This window comes from Opisthorchis viverrini, assembly GCF_000715545.1.
Source record: "Opisthorchis viverrini unplaced genomic scaffold opera_v5_25, whole genome shotgun sequence".
NCBI classification, from domain to species: domain Eukaryota; kingdom Metazoa; phylum Platyhelminthes; class Trematoda; order Opisthorchiida; family Opisthorchiidae; genus Opisthorchis; species Opisthorchis viverrini.
Window position 1 is genome coordinate 1313831 of NW_008751681.1, and position 23154 is coordinate 1336984.

At 43.9% G+C, this 23154-nt stretch overlaps 2 protein-coding genes across 2 annotated transcripts in view; both read right to left on the reverse strand.

Moving 5' to 3' along the window:
* Positions 1–1322: 1322 nt before the first annotated feature.
* Positions 1323–15203, reverse strand: T265_02150 (hypothetical protein; the record flags this gene model as incomplete). The annotated part of the gene is given in 10 exon segments (XM_009166324.1): positions 1323–1385; positions 3184–3520; positions 5575–5744; positions 5786–5870; positions 9309–9389; positions 12039–12193; positions 12291–12468; positions 12485–12561; positions 14220–14327; positions 15197–15203. 10 exon segments carry the CDS (start codon positions 15201–15203, stop codon positions 1363–1365), a joined length of 1221 nt encoding a protein of 406 aa, XP_009164588.1.
* A 299-nt stretch (positions 15204–15502) lies between these two features.
* T265_02151 (hypothetical protein) overlaps positions 15503–23154 on the reverse strand; it is a gene marked incomplete at both ends in the record, with an annotated part of 20638 nt that continues 12986 nt past the window's right edge. Inside the window, 3 exons of the mRNA XM_009166325.1 lie at positions 15503–15585; positions 19796–19875; positions 20897–21078. Coding sequence (XP_009164589.1) covers positions 15503–15585; positions 19796–19875; positions 20897–21078 — 345 coding nt within the window. The remainder of the gene's footprint in view (positions 15586–19795; positions 19876–20896; positions 21079–23154) is intronic.

The window sequence follows — 23154 nt, forward strand, 5'->3', positions numbered from 1 at the left end:
GTGACTCAGCTGCCGACTTGGGTGGCCCAGTGAAGCTCAAAATCACATCTCTTTGGAGACCATCTGACCAGCTGCTCAACACAAAACGTGTTTTCAAGTTATGAAATTTGAAGCATGCCAATGTCTGTCCATCCTATCATTCAGTCATTTGTCCCAATCAAGGCTGATGCGCGTTGCACTTCAGCGTATAAGGCTATGACGCAGATGGATAACAAAACGACGTGTGACAAAGTACGACCATCTGCGTTATCGAGCGTGAAAGCAGTCTTAAGTTGTTTCATGTACCAGATTGGAAACTGCTGAAGAAATGAGCCATTGGACATTGAGTGTGTTATTATTATATTTGTCATATGAGGCAAACCAAGGTGGCACTAATTTCTGTGACCGAGTTGCCATGGGTGGTACAATTGAAACAGAAGACTTGGAGATTTTAAATGTTTGAGGTGCTCAAACTTCCGTCGCTCACACACACAAGGTTAGTTGATAACCTTGCTTGGCGGTTCACTGAATAGTATTAGTGGTAAGACGTAACTTGGGAATTTCCAGTGGAGAGATCGTCGTGTAAGTGAAGCCAGTCTATGCTGAATAACCGACAGATAGTTTATGGTTGTTTCACCCTTATGGGGAATCATCAGCAGTCCACGAAACGCAGGGGAGGTTCGAACCCCTGAACTAGTGGTAGTTGGGAAGCCTAACAGTTAGCGGCATGCGGCTAACCAGCAGTACGAGTAACTCGCACTCAGACAGGATGTAGTGCCACTCATTTTTCAATCACGGAGTCCAGATCACGTGGTGACACGTGCTGATTAAATAGATCCTCGAATGATGACTTCATATATGGAAGGTCTACTCGGGTGACTAAATTACGTCTCCGTAAGGTAACGCAAATGAGTTTTCTGCTCTCGTACCCATGTGTCACAAAAAAGAGTCTCACGTCCGGCTGACTTCAGCTTACAAGATAACCTTCCAAGAAAGGCTGCCACTGGGAAACACGACGTCTCCTCATAGATTTTGTCATTATTCACGCATAAAGAAGGATGGGGTGCACGTTTGCAGTTTAAACAAAAGACAGGAATAGTCGGGACCTGGAAGTTCCCCTATGAGTGACAAAGCTACATCCCAATCTTGAAGTATGTGATTATTACTTGGCATGGAACCCAGGTTGGCGAAATAGTGATTTTACTGATTACATATATATATATATAATGTATAAAATGTGGGTCAGGGAAAATATTAAAATAATCTGTTAGTGAGGTGCGGTTACTGAAGGCGGAACGGCAGAATATTGAGCAGATTGGAGTGTGGCGCGCTGGTGTACACCAGTGTAGACATGAGTTCGAGTCAGCTGATGGGAATTCGGTTCTACGACAGGCTCAGTTCACGACCTGTGGTGAAGAAATCAGAAAAGTCGTTGGGTCGGGTAAGCCTATTATTATTATTATTACTATTGTTATTATCATTCAAAAGAAAAATCCGGTTTCACGAAGACTATGATCAGACAGATATTTTTTATTCTCCAAGTAAACGAGAATTTTTCCACTAGGTCAACTGGTAGCCCAACCTAAACCTAAGCTGTGGTCTGAAAAATTCTCACAGAGGGCTGATCTGGGCTGGTTTCAATAAAGTTAGAGTTTGTGGATGAGAAATAAGAGACGATGTTTTGAGGGTGCCTGGAAAGAGAATAATAGGGTTTAATGGACTCCTTGAAGTAACTTGTATACATGAAACATCTGAGATGACTCGTAGCAGTCTCATGGTGCGGTACCCTGTCCTCAGTCTAGACAGCCTGGAAATACCATTCGCCGTCGCAGCTCTCTCTCTCCAGTGAGACACTTACAAACGACACTTCCACTGTGGTCAATTAACCTGTCAGTTTCCTAAGCAGCGTTTCGTGTCTGAACTGATGTCCAGTAAAATAAGCCAAAATAATGACTTACTGAATCTAAAACGTTTGATTCACTTTACAACTTTCACCATCTGTACTCTCTGTCGAGGTGGACGACAGGTATCTCCTACTGAGATTTTGGTTTCTCTTTCTGTCGATACACGTTGCGTTACACAAACACGCATACAACAACACCGAATCGGACATGCGCATCAAACCACCTAGGACCAGCTCTAATGTTTCACATTCCACTGTTCAGGTATGCAATGCAATGATTCGCGGTATCTATGGTGTGGGAGTTGCAGTCAACCTCAGAGCCGAAAGTACCTTATGGGACTGCAGTTCCCAAAGTGAGAAAGATGTCACAACCGTTCCGATCATCAGAACCAACGGACAGTATCATTTTGGTGAACGACACGAAAACCGAAACTGGATCATTAGACCAGGGAGAATCGCATTTGATTGGTAGATTCGCAGCCGATGCTCAGTAACCAGCCATATTCGGCCAAACAATACAACAAGGAAAGTAGTCCATTCTTAGAGTAGGTTATTGCAGCACACGAGTACGTTGCAGTCTATAGTTTAAAAGTTACAAAAAACACAGATGGGGAAATAATGAATTTCGAACAAAAAGGAAATCACTGGACGTACTTCGACCACCAAGCTTTCTAAATAGACATTTCAGTTGGTAATTGATCAGGTGGCTGTTGATCAGTTCGCCGAGCTTGGCAATTGATTTGCAAACGTTTCGTCACCATTCGAGGAGACATCTTCAGTGCGCTGTTGGTTGGGTAGTTCCTCTCTTTGTGCCTGCGTTTATACAGTCTATAATGAGCAGCCTTTGCGCTGTAACCTGGATTCTGATTGACCCGTTCTTGATCTGTATTGCATCGTGGTCGGCTTCTCTGTTGGTTTGCGGAGTGCCTCCTATTTTTAGTAGATTGCTGTTCTATTGAGGTACGCCGCAAACCAACAGAGAAGCCGACCACGACGCAATACAGATCGAGAATGGGCCAATCAGAATCCAGGTTACAGCGCAAAGGCTGCTCATTATAGACTATATAAACGCGGGCACAAAGAGAGGAACTACCCAACCAACAGCGCACTGAAGATGTCGCCTCGAATGGTGACGAAACGTTTGCAAATCAATTGCCAAGCTCGGCGAACAGATCAACAGCCACCCGATCAATTACCAACCAATACACCCGAGCTACCAATATTCCAACAGATTACCAGACATTTCAGTCTATGATAATTGAAAGGCACCGTGTCATTAAGGCAGAAGGCTAATAACGTACGTGGGCGTAGCTGATATGCGGCTTTAAAGTACTTTGGTGGCAGACAACCGTCCGTGTTTCCCTCTGTTAGAATAACGCGGTTTGGTGTGATGTAAAACCTATACCCGTCAGCCATGGCTCGAGCAAGGTCTATGTAGATCAGCACCTCTACATTGGCGCGAACACCACTGATCACTCCACGATCTCCTGGTTCACCTGCTGCCATGTGAATGTGTGTACGACCCATACGTTTCAGTCCTTCGGTACGAATTTTCTCCCAGTTTCGGAAATAAGTGCCATGCAGGACGGTCGGGAAATCTGAAGGAATTGTGATCAATGTGTGCGCGGGGTGAGAAATCTTGAAGAAAGGAAGAGAAACATGGCGTAGGTGTCGAGAAAAATTGAAAATGTTACTACTACTCATAAGATTGCTGAACACTTGTGAGTTGCTTATAGACAATTTATGGCGATATCTCGAACATTGTACGCAGTAGGAAGTGAGGCGGCCTTGTTCAGCACATCCAGTTGAGTCTTCCGTCAGAACCAAATTAGTGCGCAAGGTGAGGATATTGTTCCTAGTCTGAATTTTCTACTTCTAATCTACTCTGTGTCGTCCAACAACTTTGGATGTTGTTCAAATAAGTTGTGTTCTGTTCACCTCACATCGATTGGCTTACCGGCTACTCTGTCTTGTTATTTTGAATGCTTTTCAGTAAGCTGAACATTACAGTCCATCTTAATGATACCACAGAAATTCACTTCATACTCAATCACTCGTAGAGGTAAAGTCATCTGACCACGAACATTTTCAACAGTCAGGACAGAAAAAGCACGGACACATCGCGTGTACAAAGGGCGCTAACGACCAAACGTAATTAACGTGTAAGTCACCAGGCGAGAGTTCGAGACTTCCCGACTTATGACTTACCACTAATCATATCAAATAAAATCCGCCTGTTTCAACGTCGATCAACACTAATTAGGTATGCTGTGGTAGTACAACTCATGATGGTCTGAGGTAGCATAAAAAGGGACAAACTGAGTGCCACAAATCTGTTTATAAAAACCTCACCGGACTGTGAAGTGCCGGAATTTTCTTAAGAAATGTTGCCCGAAGGTTTATTGCTCCAGTCCCAACAATATCGAAACACACGCAACTAAGGTAACCACATAAAACGAATAAGCTTCAGATTGACCTGGGGACCCAAAGTACACAGGGAGAGGAAATTTGGAATTCAGTTTAAGAGTTGGTGAAACCAGTAACGAAAAACTTTTTCCCATAATAAATTATTTTCAAGTGGGTGTCTTACAGTTCAATCTACACCCAAAGTAGAGGCTGTTTTCAAATATCAACGTTTGCTTTTTTTCACTCGCTGAATCCAGTGGGAATCCTTCCTTCCAATCGATCTGACACACTAAATTGTGGAAGACAAATACGGATGATGTGAGCGATGAACTGACATCCGATGTCAGATGTCGCTAGTCCTAAGCGGAAAGTAGCAGCGGTTTCGAAACGCTGAACGAGATAATGACACCCCTAAAATGTAAATATATTCTTCTCCAGCTCATTCAATATTGGAATCACGTAATACTTGTCCTCACCAATTCTGAAATATTTTTACTTCCCTCCGCCAGTAAGCAATCGATCGAACAGCTGAGATCAGGACGTGTGTTCGCAACGCGGATGCTTCTACTTTGTTTGGGGAGTATCAGTGGAATCCCGCAAGGCTAAAAACATTAAGCTGATACATTCCCTGTTGGTTACTTTCAGGCTCTATGATCAGTGGGCCGGAGTAGAAACGGGGAGTAAAAGTACACTTGGCTGTGGTACGTGAGACGATCGGATCAAAAAGCAACGAATACAACCCACTTTATGGCAGGCGGTTTTGGTATGCACGTACCACTGACAGAAAAGCAAAGCACATAGTTCCACAATGGAAGCCATGAGTTTCTAACACCAGAATGATCTCAATCAAGACTGATGACGAAACGGCACTGTCAGTAACATTCAACCAAGTGATAGCTCAGGCAGATTGCACTCAGCAGTCCTCCTCAACTCGAACTACAAAGTCGTTCACAGTCATTCTTCGAACAATCTATACACCTAGTTCTTCCGTTTTAGTTAGCCTTTCAGATTGTTCTGTACGTTCAGTCACTGACATTAGCAAAAGTGAGAAAAGTTCAAATTATTTATAACTCGTGATCTACAGAAGAACCGGAAGATGCCACTTGTCCCAAGGTAGTAGAGAGCTTCGTGTCTATTGCTACTCCGATAGAGTAACCAAACTGCGGCGCATCGGACAGATGAGCGAAATTTAAGGGGAGGTCGAACGGAGTGGGGGGACAATGTGTAGAGATGGCCATTAGGTACAGGCAGTGTAACATTAAACTGACGGAAAACGTCAAGCTTACTTGAACACTATGACCCTGGAACGCACGTATTTTCATTCGTCCACTTTCAGGGTCCATGCACATTTCAAAGCGTCGCTTGTCATTGTTATCCACAACATGGCGGATTTCCGCTTCGGTAACACCACGGAATTTAGCCAAACCAAGTAGTTCGTCCAAATAAAGGAATCCCCCTATAGATGAGAACGAAGTGGTAGTGAGGGGGATCAGCTACCTGGCATGTAGTTCAGCCCGACTTTCACAGCACCATGTCGTAAAACCCACGCCAGCTTTTTGGACAGCAATACATCAGATTTCTCCTGAATTTAGAAAGGAAAAAAGGCATGTAGAATAGGGAGTGACAACTTAAGTTCGATCCAGCAAAGAGTGAAGTGAACATGGGTATTTGGAACTACACTAAAACCCTTTGAAAAGAGGCAACCAGGGTTGGGGAACCCCAAGGTCCCTCTGGTTTAATCGTCCGGATGCTCCCATATACCCAGGCACAATTTCCATCCTACGACTAAGGAAAATGTACTGACTCCTAAGACAACTAAGCGGAGAAATTTGCTTTTTAAAAAAGAAACTTTCTAACCGGTTGTAGTGCGGATCAAGTTGTTGGACTAGGCTGAGTAGCACTGCAAATCCATAAGATACCATTTCTGACAGTATCCGAACGTGAATATTTAGAAAGATGATTGAATGTGCCAATTTAACTCCACTCAGTTGCTTGTTAGAAGCATTAGTCTTGTCGTTACCGTGTTCAGCACAAAATTTCTCGGCTGTCCATAGCAGTTGGACCAGCTTAAAAAAATCGGAAAACGTAGAGGAGGTTTTCCCTTGCTGGCATCGTCAAAGTCAACGGATTTCCACTTTCTTCCTGGAATTTTAACCAAGAAGACATGTTAGAAAGTTTAACCCCACTCGGGTCGTATAGCCTTGGTGGCCGAGTAGACAAAGCCTTGTAATACCATTTCATTGACCTGGGTTGCACTCCCCGTGGAAGCTCACCCCTGCCCTAAAAGTCATGGCACATGTTTTCGAAACCAAGATGAAAAAATATGTCTCTTTCTTTGATCGAATACATCAATCCAGTAAGGTTAAGTGGACATCCTACTTAAATCTAGACATTTATTCCCGCATATTAACATGTACAGGCACGGTGCCGAAATATTCGCCTTCAAATGGTTGCTAATTACGTGGCTTCCGAACTGTACGCCAAGCTCACTGAGTGACACCGAAAAAACACCAAAAGTACATCAAAATCGACTCGAACCAGCAAACCCCAAGGACAATCAACTCCAAATCTATCAAGTTCGAAACTGTACGAGGAAATGGAACCAATTAGAACACTCCAATAAATCAGAAGGGAAAGTAGAACAAAGAATGAAAACCACTAGAAGAACGGCATCCCAGAAACCGACTGCCAATCGTATATGCGCGCTTGTCACCACCTGCCATCAGCAGCGCAGTCGACTCAGCCGGCTTACCGTATCACCTACACGAAGGATTGATTGAGTATCCAACGGATGATGTGGGCCGATCGTGAATACCCAACTCAAGTGGTCCAGCTAGGTGGCCCACCTCATTTACACTTCACTTGTTCATCAGTGTCCTCACAAACTACAAAATTCAGGCCAAGAAAAAGGGATAGTCGACTTCGCTCTTCACTGAACCTTGCAGTGCATTTGTTTTCCGACGCTGTGTTCCGGGGCTATCAAGCAATTCGTCTAAATGAAAATTAGCTTGTTTTAGACAGATTACTTTGTTAGTATTTCCAGCCCTAGTCATCTGGTCGGCTCAATCCATCTGATGAGCAGTCATTAGAGTGAAAGCTGGAGTAGACTGTCAATCAGAGGTGATCCCATTCTTCACATAGGTGAAAAAATGTTCTCCCTGATCGGAAAGTGGACCGAAGAATCACTCGCACAACGCACTTTACGTGCTATGCATAATGATGACGACAATGATAGGTGTTTTACAGTTGTTCATGAGTAGAATGGACTGGCACCCGTTTCCAGATTTGCATGTCAAAGCGAAAAAAGTCTACGGAACCCCACGCAGGGTGGGTGATAGTACACACGATTTTCAAGGAGCCGATTATGTAGCTAGTTGGACGTCCTTACCTCGGAATAAGCTGGAGGGAATAAGATCGGAGCATCAGCGTTGTAAGACGATCACAAAATCATGAGCATATTCAACTGATGATGAAAAACACAAACAGCGGAAACCCACAGTATACAGGGGAGTCGTGCCACCCTACAGACACACGAAGGCTAGTTAATGTCATTATTGTCGGATCCGTACGATGGTTGGACAGATTCATTTCTACCATTATGTGGGCTCAGTACGCCGAACTGTCCAGTGTTATAGTGAGTCATTTACAGACACACACGATTTACAGATAAAATGTGGTACAACGTGATACAATAAATGCAATAGAAACAACAGGATTCAACACAATACATCTCAGTGTGACACAAACAACATACAGACAAAATGAAAAAGAGATACAAATCAGCGAATCAGACCAGAAACCTGGGATGGTGAATCACAAAATGTTCCATCATAGTGGGCCGCTTGAATGACGCGAACTGTGAAACTGATAATTTTAGGTATACTAGGTACCAACTCAAAACTGGGAACAACAGTCGATAAAAACCAGCAAAATGACAACCATTGGTTTAGGACAAAGTGATAAAATTAAGGCTGGTAACATTACAAAACACAATATAAAGGACGTCCGAATGTCCGCTTGACAATGCCAGAAAGATAAGGTGTACCCGAAGACAGGACAGAATCGCACCAGATTATGCGATCCGCATGCAGTTTGAAAACACATCAAGCCACTAGTACTACACAGATCTACGCATTGTTGATCAACATTCTGCTCACCGTCTTGAGGGAACCATCATATACATGTGCCTGCTACTAAGCGACAAACTTGTTGGAGGTGAGCGGAACTTCGCCAATTGAAACAAACCAGGATGCGAGTGTCAGGCACCAGCTAGGGAAACTTACATTTACGCAACTGAGTAGACACAATGAAACGAATATGATTTCATCACTATTGTACGCAATGTTGAGTAAAGAGTTATAGGTGACTGTGGGTGGTTTGCGACGCCATTGCAAAACCATTGAGTTCAGAGCGAAAACCACATGGGCAACGCCAATAAACAAGGGGGCTTTAGGGTGAACAAATAGTAAGGCGTTTTTACGGAATGCTGTTGAAAAAACGGCGTGTACGAAAAGCCCAGATTCGAACGACCTAAAGTGTTTTCCAAAAATGGTCCCCTTTGCCAAAGACAGGAGTGACCAAACACTTTAAAACCGGGTATACAGCTTACAGTCATTGGCGAGGTATCTAGCTCGACCCTGTCTGGGTCTATGTGACCTGGCACTATCCAGAGCACTTTTGTTTCCTGGGACTGCTCCGAAATTACTCACCGAAAGTACACCGAATTGGAAGCTCTCTATTGAGAAATTAAGTGACATAGACATATGTCCCAAATCCGAAATTCCGTGAAACGCTGTTTTCAACATTCTAGTATTACAAAAGCGTAAGATCGACTCGTCGAACAGAAAGTATTGAACTGTTTTAGGCCTTCATATCTCATAGTAGAAATTCTGCTTCTCAAATCCAGTTGGGTTTTCCGTGAGAAACAAACAGGTACGAAAGTGAGTGTATTTAACTAACTTCGTGTAGTTTGGGTTCAAGTAGAACATAAGGTTGATGGAAACTCAGGGATTGCGTCTACCTGTTGAGCCCCAAGAAGGGCGAAACAGGTCGTGAGCTGTTGAAAATTTATCAGAAACCGTATGAGTATTGTGCTACGTTTCTACATTATATTGCGATCTAACCAAAACATGAGGCGGCCTGGTGCAGCACATTCAGTTGAAGAATACCATAAACGAGAGTTGGGTCTCCCTAAAAACCAAATGCGTATGCAAATGAGTGTATTTCACCAATAACAATTTTGTCCAGCTGACCACAGGGACATGACAAGTTCAGGGTTTGCGATGGATTTTACTCAGTGACAAGGAGGACACATCTAACCTAGATTTACGGAGCGGTGCCGACCTTTTACGGATTAGTAGTTACAATCAGAACGAATCTGCGTTGTGGTAAATAACCCCTGTTCCTCCATTCCAAATAATTCGGAAGTCAGTAACGAAACAACATCTAGACCTCGAGGTTTGTTGTGGCGAGGCATCAGTCTAGGACGATGATTGTTCAACTTTGCAGCCCACGTTCGGGGAGCACCTATGACTCTAATCACCAGGTAGAGCGGTATATAACGACATCCTTTTCATTCCGCATGAAAGCTGAGAAGTCAGTGGAGGAATCTCTGACTTGTCGAACTTTCGTAATTATCTACAGGATAAGCTTGCTGCTGATCTGAGAAAAATTGTCACAGAGATGAAGTGGGACAGCTGGACGAGAGATGCAGTATTGCAGCAGCAATCTGTGATACAATTCGCTTGGGCGGATTCACCCTGTGTGATACGAATACAACAGGTTCAAGGAGTTTAGGTGTGACAAAAAAAGGACGCAAACAGCTCCACATAGGGTGAATATTTTCTATTCAGTTATGAAGACCGAACTCTCTGTATAAATAAATCTCTGCACATAAGTTTTCCCCACTGAAGAGCATGGTTAAAGAACTAGAAAAAATTCGTCCCACTTTCAAACAATGCCCTAATACAGTTATAAAAATAGCTGCAGGCAGCCAGGATTCCTGGTCGGGCAATCAACAATAGTAGGACGGCGTTCACCACGTGAAACATTTGGTGTGTCCTAACATATCCATCCTCTAAACGGAGCGCAACGAATGTTCATGGCTAACATCTTTTAGCAGGTTCATTATCAAGCAAGTCAGTCAAAAAAGTGCTGACCTCCAAGAAAAAATAACGAGGCGAAGAGTGTGCATTGACCGACTTCTATGGCACATCGATGCAGGGCCTCACTGCAGTGCCCATACTACGGTAAACCCCATGTGTACGCTAATTATTGAGAGCTTCAAGTTTTCACCCGGTTACATAGTTCTGGTGTCATATAGAACTATCAAGAGTTTTGAGTTCAAAACCGAACAGTTTGGTTATTCATTGGAATTTCAAGAGCATCATCGAACACCTGTTGTAGAATTCGATAATCAAACTCCATGTGTGACATACAAAGACCATTTGCAACGCCTGTCACATTGCTAATCAAGCTATGCTAATATAGATCAACCAGAAAATGGATCATCAGACAGATCCATGTCCGTTGAATGTTATATCTGACTGCTATCCCTGCTCTAGTGCCTAGTGACGGAAAAAAGACTGGCCGACAAGGAACACAACAGCTTTATTTCGAACAAGCGAATGCCTGCAAAAAGTACAACGGACTCGCGCTATATGTTCACGGGGCACCGTCTGACCCTGATCCAAGACTGTCTCGCACTGTGTGGCCTTCATCCAAGACTGTCTGATCGGCGTTTAATGGAGTTTAAGGGTCTCAGTAGGTTTCGGGTATTCTGGGATAATATTGAGGAATCTAACCTTCCTGACATTAATAATCTATGGCACGTGCAATGTACACATGGTGAGACTTCGAAAGTACATGGTCCCGTAACTTAGCGTCTTAAATCCAAGGATGGGATGGCATGTGCAGTATTTTCCTACCTAATCTGCTGCTCGTAGTCGGATTAATTTTATGTATCGGAAACGGGTGCGATCAACGACTATAGGCCACCCGAGAACGAGCACACGAGTCCCCAGCTATGAAGAGAGCCCGACCACTACTAGCGCAAAGAGATAAGACCAGATCTTCAAAGGAGGGCTTTTACTGCCTCAACCAAGGGTGAAGTACAGCGGGAGCACCGTCGATTATGTATATTTTGAGCGACCTTTGGGAACAATAAATTCGTTAGCGTACACAAAGTTCAACTGGTCAACAGAAAAGAAGCGCATTCTTCCTGGATTGAGGCGTAACATGGCGGAAAAGGCTTGGCAATACTTTGAAAATTAAATAGTCTTGGGGATACTGATATCTTAAACAGTTCAGCAGTAAATTACCTAACCACAAAAATATGAGCGAGCTGCACATTCTGCAAAGCGAATTAGAGGCGAGAGTCCCTGGTTTCGAGCGGACTGGGATTGGATGGATGATTGTTAAAGCATTTGTCAAGCAAAAGACCACAGTGTCACCAGATGCCACAAATGAACCGTGAAACTGAAAATCGCAAACTTTATTAGTATCCCCTTAATATGCTACTCGTGAGGTTGCTGAAAAATTTTCGACATCTGACGATCGGTTTCGCCCTTTTTGGAGCTTATCAGGTGGGCGTAGCCCCTGAGTTCCCACCAACCTTAAGTTCCACTTGAACCCAAAATTGCACAAAATTAGCGAAACACATTCATTTACGAGCAAATTTATTCTTACGAGAGACTTGCCTGGAACCCAGCTGGATATCTCGTTTTATCAGGTGTAGCCCCTGAGTTCCCACCAACCTTAAGTTCCACTTGAACCCAAAATTGCACAAAATTAGCGAAACACATTCATTTACGAGCAAATTTATTCTTACGAGAGACTTGCCTGGAACCCAGCTGGATCTCTCGTTTATGGTGTTTTCAAGCAACTGAATGTGCTGCACCAGGCCACCTCATGTTCCATTTGGTACGATATTCGAGGTATCGCGATTGATCTATAGACGTAATACACTATCCATAGGGTCGCTGAAAATTCTTCAACAGCCCACGACCGGTTTCGCCCTTCTTGGGGCTCATCAGGTAGGCGCAGTGAATGCATTTCGACAAGTTCGTGCAATTTGGGTTCAAATAGAACATAAGGTGGAAGGAAACTCCGGGACCGCTCCCACCTAATGAGCCCCAAGCAGGGCGAAGCCGGTCTTGGGCTGTCGAAGAATTTTCAGCAACCTTGGGAGTGTATTACGTCTATGGATGTATTGCGACATTTCGAATATAGCACTAACTGAAACATGAGGCGCCACGGTGCAGCACACTCAGTTGCTTGAAGACATCATAAACGAGAGATTTAGCTGGGTTCCAGGTGAGCCTCGCAAAATCAACTTTGAATGCAAATGAGTGTATTTCGCCGAGTTTATTAGTTTTCGGTTCATTTGCGGAACGATGGTGTGGGGAAGCGATTCGGCAGAAAAACTGTTTGGAGTAATTCTTAAGAGCTTTAAAGCATTAAAATACGAGCATGTACCGTGAAACATGTTCAAATGTTGAGACTCTCCTTTAAGATAGTGTGGTAAATCTGATGCACACTAGTAGTCAATATTTAAGGTTTAACCCTGGTACTATGAAGAACAACGGGGCGTGAATGTGAGGATGACGAGGAAAACCTGATATCAAAATATAAACTGGTGTTCCCTTGACGGAAGACACTACTCATAAGACCTCACCCTCTTTGGAGCTCATAAGATGGGTGCAGTCCGCCGAGCTTAAATTCTACTCGAACTCAGGGTGTGCGCAATTCGCGAGATACACTAATTTGCAAACTAGCGTAGTTTTAACAAGAGAATCCGTTGAGAAAATCTACTGTGGTATCCCGAATATCATCCAAACTGAAACATGGGTAGCCAATTCAGCTGGAGAATATCGTAAACAACAGATTCAGCTGGGATTCATTGGGTCCTCCGTTAACACCAAGTTAGGTTGAAAATGAGTGCGCTTCGTAAACTGGTGTACATTAGCATGTAGGGTCGTTTAGTTCAACTGATGTTCTGATGGTGTTCTGATGAGAAGCAACTCAGTGTGGATAAAATTCCTTGAGAATAAGCAAAAATGCACAGCTGCTCTCATGGCTCTGAACACAATGTGGGGGAGTGCACTTTTTGCAGAGGTTACAATTAACCTGGAGGGGTTTTTAGCACTGTTTTAACTAGAGGCCTGATTCAACCCACTGTTGAGGATGGGGTGGTCTTTCAGCTCGGGGTGATGTAGCCGTAGATTTTTACCATCAATGGAACTCAGATTTGATATGCTACCGTCATTCAAAGCTGTTGCGCAGCCGATGACAGCTGCATGATAAATTTTATTGTGGTGTAATCACAAAGCATTTCAGCGTCGTAGGCGGGAGCACTGAGAGCTAATCACAAAAAGAAAGAAAGCCTGGCATAACTAGGCAATGAACGTAGGAAGCCATGACTTTCGGGCGGACAAAAACAACGCAGAAATCAGTGACTGAAAATGAAGTACTAATTGAGATCAAGTACCTTGGCGGCGCCACGAGTCCCGGGTGCAGCAGACATGGGTTTATGTCTTGGTCGCTTCTACTGCAAGTGGAAAAGAATAGAAATAAATGAACGTAATGGACAAGGTGACTTTCATTTTCCCCTGAAAACTACTCAGTAAGGATGAATTTCATCCAGGAACCTCTGGTTGGCCAGGGGGTAATTCCAATTCGATATTGGATCAAGGGAAAGAACAAATACAAACTATACACACACACACACACACAAGTTAGACCAATCAAAGGAGCACGGATGAGCTGACCAAAAAACACCTATTTTCAACAAAATAGGAAAACGTGCGAATAAACGCTCAACTGCAAATTGGTAATAATAGGAGACTCTAATGAGTTCATCATTCAGTGCATTTTTCACAGCGTTCTCTTATATGGGTTAGTTGCTTTGAAGAAGTATCTCCCTACGTCTCACGTAGGTCAAGATGTAAAGTAGCGCCACGACGAAGAAACCAGAGGAAGGTTGAGGTCGGGTGGAACAAATCTTCAGGGTCGCCTAGGCCGTACACCTTCCTTCGTCTGTCTATGGTACACTCAGGTGGTTACGGTCGTGCTATTTTGGTAATGGTTAATTCGGAATGTTCACAATGGAAAAACGCACCAGTTGAAAATTTTGAGAAGCGGAGGCACAGGAAGAATAACTGTCCTAATTATCCTGGTTTTCGATCGGTAGCTGGACGGTGCATGACATGGTAACGAGGTACGAGAGCCCTTACCTGTAAACTCAGTCGGGTTAACAACTACCGTCCTCCTGGATGGGGACCTCGGGAGAAAGTGTGATCTGGTGGAGCGTAAAAGTGTTGTTGATGCGGTCCCCATGCGTTTGCCTAAAGAAATTAGACGAGATGGCGGCCATTCGAGGTCAATGGAGCTCGTGTTTGCGGTATCCTTCCAGATTACCTGAGCGCTTGGAGGTGTAGAAACCTCGGATGCCTGCGATAAGCCAGCACCAGATCCCCCCTCATTCACTCTTTCATTTTCTTTTGGTTTTAAGAACTTAAGCATGACCGAATAAACCTTGTGGTTGTAAGGCGGCAAAACATCGGTTGCTGTGTCCAATGCGACGAGTTATCAGACTTAAGTGAAAGTGAGCGTGAGAGCAGACCGTGAAGTGTGGTTGGTGGACACAGAAAGCCGGTAATGCCCGAAGATACATTCAGTTGCTCTGCGCCACCGGTCCCCGGAAAACACTTGTGGGCGAAACCATCAAGGATCAGAATAGAGTGACCATCTTGAAAAAAGAACCTCTCAACCGTTGAGCCGACTACCTCGAACAACAATTGTTCTGGCCACCAGTTGCCACTTATCTGGAGCCGTTTAACATACCCAACTCAGAGTGGCAGAAGCGGAGAGGTGGCCCTTGAGCTGGCAGAGGGGTATCAAAGAGATTACGAAACATTTGGATGCTGTCGGTGCTACTCACTTTCAGGATTGGGACCGCATAGACCTCACTGCGCCTAGTTAGATACACTGCAAGATATGGCTGCTAACTGATGTCAATTGCGTTCGTGTTGTCAGTTTCCATCCAGATTGCCTGAGTGAATGTCTGGAGACAGTTCGGAATGATTGTGGTAAGCCCCTCCCCCGTCCACCTTTATTCTTTTCTTTACAATAAGGCTTTCAAATAAATCATGGTTGTGCGGCAGCGAAGCATCAGTGTTGAACACCGACGTCATGCTTTCGATGATGACCCTGGGACTAATCACGGGTGAATGAAGCTAACAGACAAGGCTCAATAACGCAGTCGGTGGCTCTTCCGCCTTTGACTGCGTAACTGCACACTTGACATCCGATAAGGCGTTCAATGACCGAGTTCCCCATTTTTCAGTAGTCGCACTAAATGGTGATAATCCTGTACAGCCCTTGTGTACAACAATATCTATGTGGGTCTGTTTGGGTATCCGTCCGGCATAATCGGCACAAAGCTTTGAAGACAGTTAAACATAGAAACGGGACGTCGGAATGATTGCATCTGATTTCAAATATCGCAGCGCTTTGACAGAAACCTTTCCCATATGCCAATCTACATGACACTGAACCTATCTGATAATATCAACAACTTCTATTCCCGGACCGTATAAAGTGGGTTGCCTTACCTGGACAGTCACGGTGAGGGAGTAGAGCTGAAACAAGCTTGTCCAGAATTACATGCCTTGTGATACTGGTGAATTTCATGTGGTTCCATCCTGTCTGTTCGTATTGCACGATAAATTCATTATGAGTTGAAATGATAGACAACTTCAGAAAGGTAAGCATCTTAATTCGTTTCCAGTAAATGAAACAGTAAGCCATGCTTGACATGCTTTTTTTGTCGATCGTTTTTCAGGAACCATAATTTGTACCTGAATGAGAATTTTTTTGAAATGGTCAAAAGCGCACTAAAAAGGACCTTTACCTGTAGTGTACCGGTTCAAGTGCAGTCTTCGCCGAAATAACGGTTCAGGAAACAGTTGGCCAGTAATTCACAAACTATTTTGTTAAAAATAGCTTTATAAACCTTCCCGTGCTCTTTGTGTTAAGACTACGATAGCACAGCACACGATTGCCAACTAACCACTTCCGGACTATTATTAGAATAGTATTACTATTACACTATCCGCTATACAACTTGGACTACTACGCCTAACTAAGGTACGATACCAACTAACCACTTCCGGACTATTAGAATAGTATTACTATTACACTATCCGCTATACAACTTGGACTACTACGCCTAACTAAGGAGTACGTGTAATCCCAGTCTTCTTGGAATTTCGTAATTAAAAAAATGCTGTTCCTTTTCCATGCTAACCTGAAACAACAATCGTGGTTGTTAACATCCCGTAACACGGTGGCACTTTCAGATCGGAGACGCACGGTCGCAGCAAAATCTGTCATCTTAATCAGTGCTTTCATCCATAATCCGGTAAACGTCGGTGAATCAAACTCGCAGACATGAACAGGACACATGGATCCATATTTCCACCCCTAACTGATGTCACAAACCACTGGGTCTCATGGTGCTTTGTCATCGCGCAGCTTACACTGAATGCAAACACCATACTTCAGCCATTTTACGATGTTTTAACCAACTCACCCGAATGTTACTACACCGGGCTATTACTGCTGAATTTACGCGACTCAGCTTATTTACACGGGTCCACAGAAGTTATCTTTCGGTATTACATCTGACTCTGTGAAACCGGATTGGATTTTTTGATCCCGCAACGATATCAAGGTACGATCTGTGATTAACCTCAAAGAGAAATTTCATTAATGAAAACCGAGAGTTTAAACCTTTTAGCGCACTCGACATTCACTAAGTTGTACGACATAAACACAGCAAGACATATTGGTCGAGGCAATTGTTGCTTACACGTATGGCTTTTGTCACTGGTAAGCAGCCTCAAAAAGAAATTATTAACTTGCTGCTGCATACTCATATTAGACGGCTGTAGAGTGAATTAATCATCATCGATCGCAATATACCGATAATACACATTATTGCTTAAACTGCCATATAACCATGAGGGAAGAAAGTCTTAGGAGAGAGTGGGAAGCCCTGTGTTCGTAGGACAGACAATCAAGAATAACGTGTCTGCACCTTTGGGCATAATTAAACACATCTGAGCATCGTGTCGAATTAAGTCGCCATCAACGAGCCTCATTCGATGAGTCCAGAGCACAATAAGTGAGCTAAGCAGTTCGGCTAAGAAATGACAGCATAAGTGGTGATATCCACACCATTAGAGTGAATATGTACACGCTGGGTAACACAGCTACACAATTGCCACTTATGAGTTGAATGTCCACAAGCCATCGACTTGCATGCCAAGAATCCCTTCACCGGACAGGCTTGTCAAATCAACTGAGAGGGTTGAGAATTTCAAGACTCCAACTGATGATGTGTCATAATGTGTGAATGACAACCACAGGCTATTGGGTGTAAGGGGTTATCAGTTAGATGACCCGGTTAACGATAAATACACGATAAATGTGGCACAAGTCAAAACACATTTTCTCGATAGAGGGAATTCGCCATCCACGCTGTTTTTTAGATAAAATCTGCTTTAATGGACAGTTTAATTACCCTCAAACGGCCCTCCTCTCATCTGTTCTACACTGGGAGATCTGTTTGTATTCTCTGCACACGTATGTTTATTTATGGGCTGAAAATGTTAACAAGAGTGTTTCGCTCTGGGTTATCGGCACTTCTAGTTTTATAAGAAAACTGTTATATCTGCTGTTTCGTCGGCCCGTGGTATCTGCTGCTGACCCGCTCCAGTGCCTAGTGTCGGAGAGAAAAGACTCACAGAAGGGAACACAACAGCTATATTCCGAACAAGTGAGTGAGTGCGTGCGAGTGCGAGTGCGAGTGCGAGAGCGAGAGCGAGAGCGAGAGCGAGTGCGAGTGCAAAAGTTACAACGGCCCCACGCTATTTAAAGGGGACTTTCTGACATTGATCCAGGCTGTCTGATAGGCGTTAGTGATCACCCATCAACATCGATCGTGCCTCTGTGAAAAGCCTGAATGCTGATCACATTCGGTCGTGCTTCTGTGGCGCAGAGAACACTCATCAGGTTTTACTGAATTGATCGAATGATTGATTGGCCTGGATGCTTGCCGGCTTTCCAGTTGAGGTTTTGGTGGAGCAGTAGGTTCCGGGCGTTCAGAAGTTGATTTCAGGAATCTGACCTTCCTGGTAAAAACCTTTATAGCAAGGTTGGGTTGGACCTCAACTGCATGTCTCGACTCCTTCATAGTGTTGTGACAACATTCCTATGACGCCTTGACAAGAAAACTCGACAGAATTACAGGAATGAATCTGCGTAAAAAGAGAGCTACTCTGGGGTGATATATAAGGACCTCGGTTTTATGCCTCAGGTTGAAAATCCTTTAAAAGATCTTAACCTCTAATTGGGTCGTATTCGGTAACTCTGATCCAGGAATTCTAAGGGCGTGATGATATGATAAACATCAGGGTGTCTTAACATGACAAAGGTAAAGAGTGGACGTAACGAAAAGCAAGTAGCAAGCACATTACCGGTTGCAATGGACGGAGCAGTGTCGAACACAACCGATGCAAACAAGGCAGCACAGCTCAGCTAAGTCCGCCAGACGCTCAACCAGAAGGAAGCAACAGAACACTAAGTTAATCGATGAAAAAATATAATAGCAATAAAAAATGGAAACAGTCACAGTGGGTAAATGCACGAAATGCAGGTTTATGGTAGCAAATGGAAACTCTCAGTTGTCTTGAGGAACGAAGTTCATTGTGCTGAAAAAAGCAGATGGAATACCGAAAAATGATGATTAGACACAATCAAGCTGGTGCAATTTACCAAGAGAAAAGTTAGTGCTATACAGTGTGTTGCTAAAAACTCATCGACAGCAACCTTATGAGTGGTTTTCTTTATGAAAATATACTGCGATATCTCGAATATCGTGCCAACTGAAACATGAGGCGGCCTGTGTGCAGCACATTCAGTTGTAGAGTATCACAAACGAGAGATTCAGTTGAGCCTCTCGTGAAAACCAAATCGATCTGCAAATGAGTGTATTTCTCACTCAACACTGTTCAAGTAGAGCCACAAGAACGGAGCCGATGAGAAAACGAACAACCAAAAAGCGCAGAGTGACGCGTTATTGTCCTTCGAGCAAAGGTTGTTCTTTCCTATCGAAACAGGTAAACTATACAGGATTGAATCAGACCATCAATACTTCACAATACACTAAGCGACGTCCCCATGAAGCCAACTACTTCTTGTGTGAAGCATAGCTTCTAATCGGGCTTCACACGCTACAAACAGCCATTCTGACAAAAAAAAACTTCATCAGCCTGGATAGGTCATTTTGAGTACAGGTGGTACCCAGACTGTCTCTATTCTTTCAGCTAAACCAATCTATAAGTTGCACCACAACAATGAGCAAAACAGATGCCACAGCTGGAATATCACTATGTATTTGAAATCAAGCGTGGAGACATTCAAAGATCGCGTCACGTTGCTCACCTGGAAGGCTACTTCTTTTAATTCGCAGAGCCGATGGAATCACACTGTGCCGGCGTTTGCGTTTGGCGGGTTTGATGCTCCTAAAAGTGAAAAGAGAGAACAGGGAAAGTTGAGGTAGAAAAGGCCTTAACAACTACAATGCGAAGATACATTTAGCAAACACTGGGTCACTATAAGCGAGCCAAGTGATTCAAAAGAGATAGGGTAATCGGGTTGATAACAAAAACGTCAGCAATTGAGTATTGAGAGTTTGGCGCACGCAAGAGTGTAGATTAACCATGCGCGTTCGTCTCATCAGTAAGTTTTATTCAGCAGGTCCCACATGTTTTGAACTATCGTCATCCAGCTCCGCAGAGGCAATAGACGTAAACAACTGTAAACCGAAATGTTTCCGTGCTTAAGGCGCAAACTTACTGACCGAAAGGTCCGTGGTTCAAAATCAACCTCAGAATTTCGATTCCTCCTGTCTAGGCTTGAGTAACCTAACAGTACTTCAGCCCTAGTGGTCCCTTCAGACGGTATGGTAGCTAGGCACCAAAAGGGTGCCACGGCTGAGCAATTAGTTTTCTTACCTCCAAACTTCTCGATATGGACGACACCAGCTTACTTTGTTCCGAATCTGTGTTCCAGAAACCGTCTTTTTTGTAGATCGCCTCCCCCCGATCTGTCACTCTTCAAACATACCGCATCACCCTGGAAAAGACCTCAAGTGCTCCTCATTTCAAAGTGTGGCTCCGCATCTGATTAGATTGATGTCATCTTCACTTTCCCTTAGACTGTTAGCATTAGCAACTACCTGTTTTTCTGTATTTTTTTCCAACATTCTGACGGTTTATGTCATGCACAGCTTTTAGCTCGGAGTTGTGCCGGTGAGCAATTGTCTGGTGTTGCTAATAATCGGGAACAGGAGCACAAAACATATAGAAAGTGGGCGAACTTGTCGACAAGTAAGCAACCCGCCATATAAAATCAGAGGTGTTCCGAAGTACCAAGACAACACTCCTTACTCGACTCTACTTTTCGCTCTCTCTACAGATACATGTATAGCGGAATAGCATCTTCGAAGCAAGGGCTCAATATTGTAAAAACAATGTTACGCACGGAGACGTTCGGGACCTGACAGGCTTCTGGCGTACCACCGGCTTCTTAGGCGAACGGCGACGATGACGTTGAGACGAGACAGAAGAGTACTCAACCGATGAGTCCAAAAATGCGGAACGGGATTCGCTGTTCGACTGGCGAGCTTGCTTCTGTTGCTGTTCCAGTGCATGAACACGTTTTTCCTGGAAGTTAAAAATCGGATTGGATTGAAAACGAGTGACTTAAACTGCATTGGGGATGGAGTTCGTCGTATTGAATAGAAAAGCTTGTCGAAAGCCATGTGAATGTTAAGTAACCGCAGGTATTCTCAGCGAACCCGAAAGTGAATGTCGTATACTAGACAAAGTAATGCGAAATTGTGATGCGTCATGGTGCATTTTGGAAGCGGCATGAATCTTGTTGTCCGTCGGACGTATGGAAATCATGCACATTTTCGTAGAGTCTGGTTCAACAGTGTAACCAGTCCTCGAATTTTGAATGCAATACACCCAACGACTTGGTAAATAGCTATGGCCCTCTTTCAAAGCACGACACTGCGGTGCTCGGTCTATCTCGATCGTCGTCATCATCACCATCAACAACACTGATGCTTCCCTGCCGATCTAATTAAAACAAATAATGCTTAATCTCTGAATTAAACGCATTTCAGCGGAATTGCGGTAATCGCTATTTTCACCTGGTGACATCAGACGTCGCCGGGATGTCACTGCCCATTGAAAGCATAGATTAGCAGGTTTCAACCGATAAGCTGTAGCAAGCGAAGTCAAACTGGGAGGTGGAGATCTTCACTTATCAGAATAATCAGAGTTTGAACCACCCTCGGATGGACACAGTTTTATCTGAGCTCTCCTGTTAGATTAATAACTCGAGAATCCCAAATTAACATCCATCAGAATATTTGTTCAGCGTGAGAATGCCCATCAGAAAACGCGCGCATCAGTCCTGCTGTACTACAGAGTGTAAGGTTCCCAGAGCAGAATAACTAGGTGAAAAATTCGAACTCTCCAAAAAAAGTAGGAGTAGTGCAGTGTATGTACCAATAGGCAGTGAAACACGAAACGATGGTACTCAATAGGCGTGTGCAGCAAGATGGTCTTCTTTCAAAATACTTCAGACACCCACATAGTAGACAGGAGGTAGGTGGTTAGTTATCCATCCAGGATGAGTGATGTGCATTTTGTTTATTGATTGTGAACAGTCACTGTTTTCGAATTATCCACTCGATGAGAAGTCTACTGCAACAAAGTCCTAAAAGTAATGAACTCAAAGTCTTCGAATGGATGTTCGATTGTACACAAGATGGATTCAGTGACAATAAGCAGGAACTCATCAATTCCACAATGGATTCGCCTACGTTTCTCAGAGCTACATTGAATGTGAAAAAGCTCGAAGTCGTAGTTCATCTGACAAACCGATTGGAATTTCCAAGCTCGAATTTGTTCTAATTGTTACCTGAATTTCAACACTCCTTAACGGAAACTGTTTACTGCCCTAATTGCCGTTGTCACATCAGACACACACCTCAAGGATCCGTATTCTACAGAGCGAGATGCATTGGTACGCTTTGACCAACCATCCACAACGTCATTGCAATGCGGACTGCTGGTGTGTGAGCAGACGATGGGACGCATTTTATAACGTCGACTCACGTGTTGCCGTCAGGTACAGGCCTAACCACATCTAGCTGTTACTGTGCCGGTTTGGCTTGAGCCATTCACCATTAGGACGGTTGTATGGCAGCGAAGCATCAGTATTGGGCATTGATGTTGTACTGTTGATAATGATGATGCAACAAAGGAGTGACGGCCTGATTATTCTTGGGATGGAAAAATTTAGTATCGTACAATGCACCAACAATGTGACCGGCTTACACCAAAACTGCACGGACCCTTATCACGAAGCCAAATTGTGACACCAGTTGTACTACACAGACGATAGCCCATGCGAGTGCACATTTTACCTCTGATGACATTGGATGTCCACAATAACAAGTCACCTCGTCTGTCCGCATCACCTACCAATTCAAGGAGAGATGCTCCGACATATATGGTCAACCGGATGGCTCAATCGGCCGAATCATATTTGAATGATCGACTGACCTGATTAATCAACAAGTTATTGATGCAACAGTGACTGTTTCCCCTCCAATAAATTTGAATGACCGCCTTAAAAAGTCACGCCGCTCATTCACGACGCGACCGCGTGCCATCATCGACCACTACAAATCAACCGATTAATCGGTCGATCATCTGACGTTT